Source organism: Nematolebias whitei, chromosome 4 (genome assembly GCF_014905685.2).
Source record: "Nematolebias whitei isolate Nwh7 chromosome 4, NemWhi1, whole genome shotgun sequence".
Taxonomy (NCBI): Eukaryota; Metazoa; Chordata; class Actinopteri; order Cyprinodontiformes; family Rivulidae; genus Nematolebias; species Nematolebias whitei.
This window is the reverse complement of record NC_056501.1, coordinates 20,819,782-20,820,262: the sequence shown is the minus strand read 5'-3', so window position 1 is coordinate 20,820,262 and position 481 is coordinate 20,819,782. Positions and strand designations below refer to the sequence as shown.

The following is a 481-nucleotide window of genomic DNA, read 5'->3' as shown; positions in this document are numbered from 1 at the left end:
ATGACTGGAGCGTTGTCGTTCTGATCCAGAATGAACACGTTCACTGTGACGTTGCTGCTCAGAGACGGAGCTCCAGAATCTGTGGCTACAACTTGGAACTGGAAAGTTTTCAGACTCTCAAAGTCAAAACTTTTCAGCGCGGTTATCTGTCCAGTGTCAGCGTTTATATTTAAGAAGCTTGTAGCATCATTTGCTCTGACTACATGGTATGAAATAGCTGCATTTTCATTCACATCATTATCCGTCGCACTAACAGAAAATAGTGAAACGCCTGCTACATTATTTTCTTCCAGGTAAAACAGCAATGGACTGTGTGGAAACTTTGGTGTGTTGTCATTAACGTCAGTTATTTGAACGGTAAAAGTTTTAGAACTAGACAATTCAGGTTCACCACAATCTGTGGCTTTTATTGTTATGTCATATTCAGACACCTCCTCTCGATCTAAAAAGCCTTTGGTTACAACTGAATATATATTTTCTT

The 481-nt window shown here is 39.5% G+C and overlaps 1 protein-coding gene across 1 annotated transcript in view; it reads left to right on the top strand.

The window, feature by feature from the left end:
• LOC119408725 (protocadherin alpha-8) overlaps nt 1-173 on the top strand; it is a gene marked incomplete at its 5' end in the record, with an annotated part of 1,913 nt that extends 1,740 nt beyond the window's left edge. Inside the window, 1 exon segment of the mRNA XM_037675566.1 lies at nt 30-173. Coding sequence (XP_037531494.1) covers nt 30-173 — 144 coding nt within the window.
• Between the last annotated feature and the right edge of the window lie 308 nt (nt 174-481).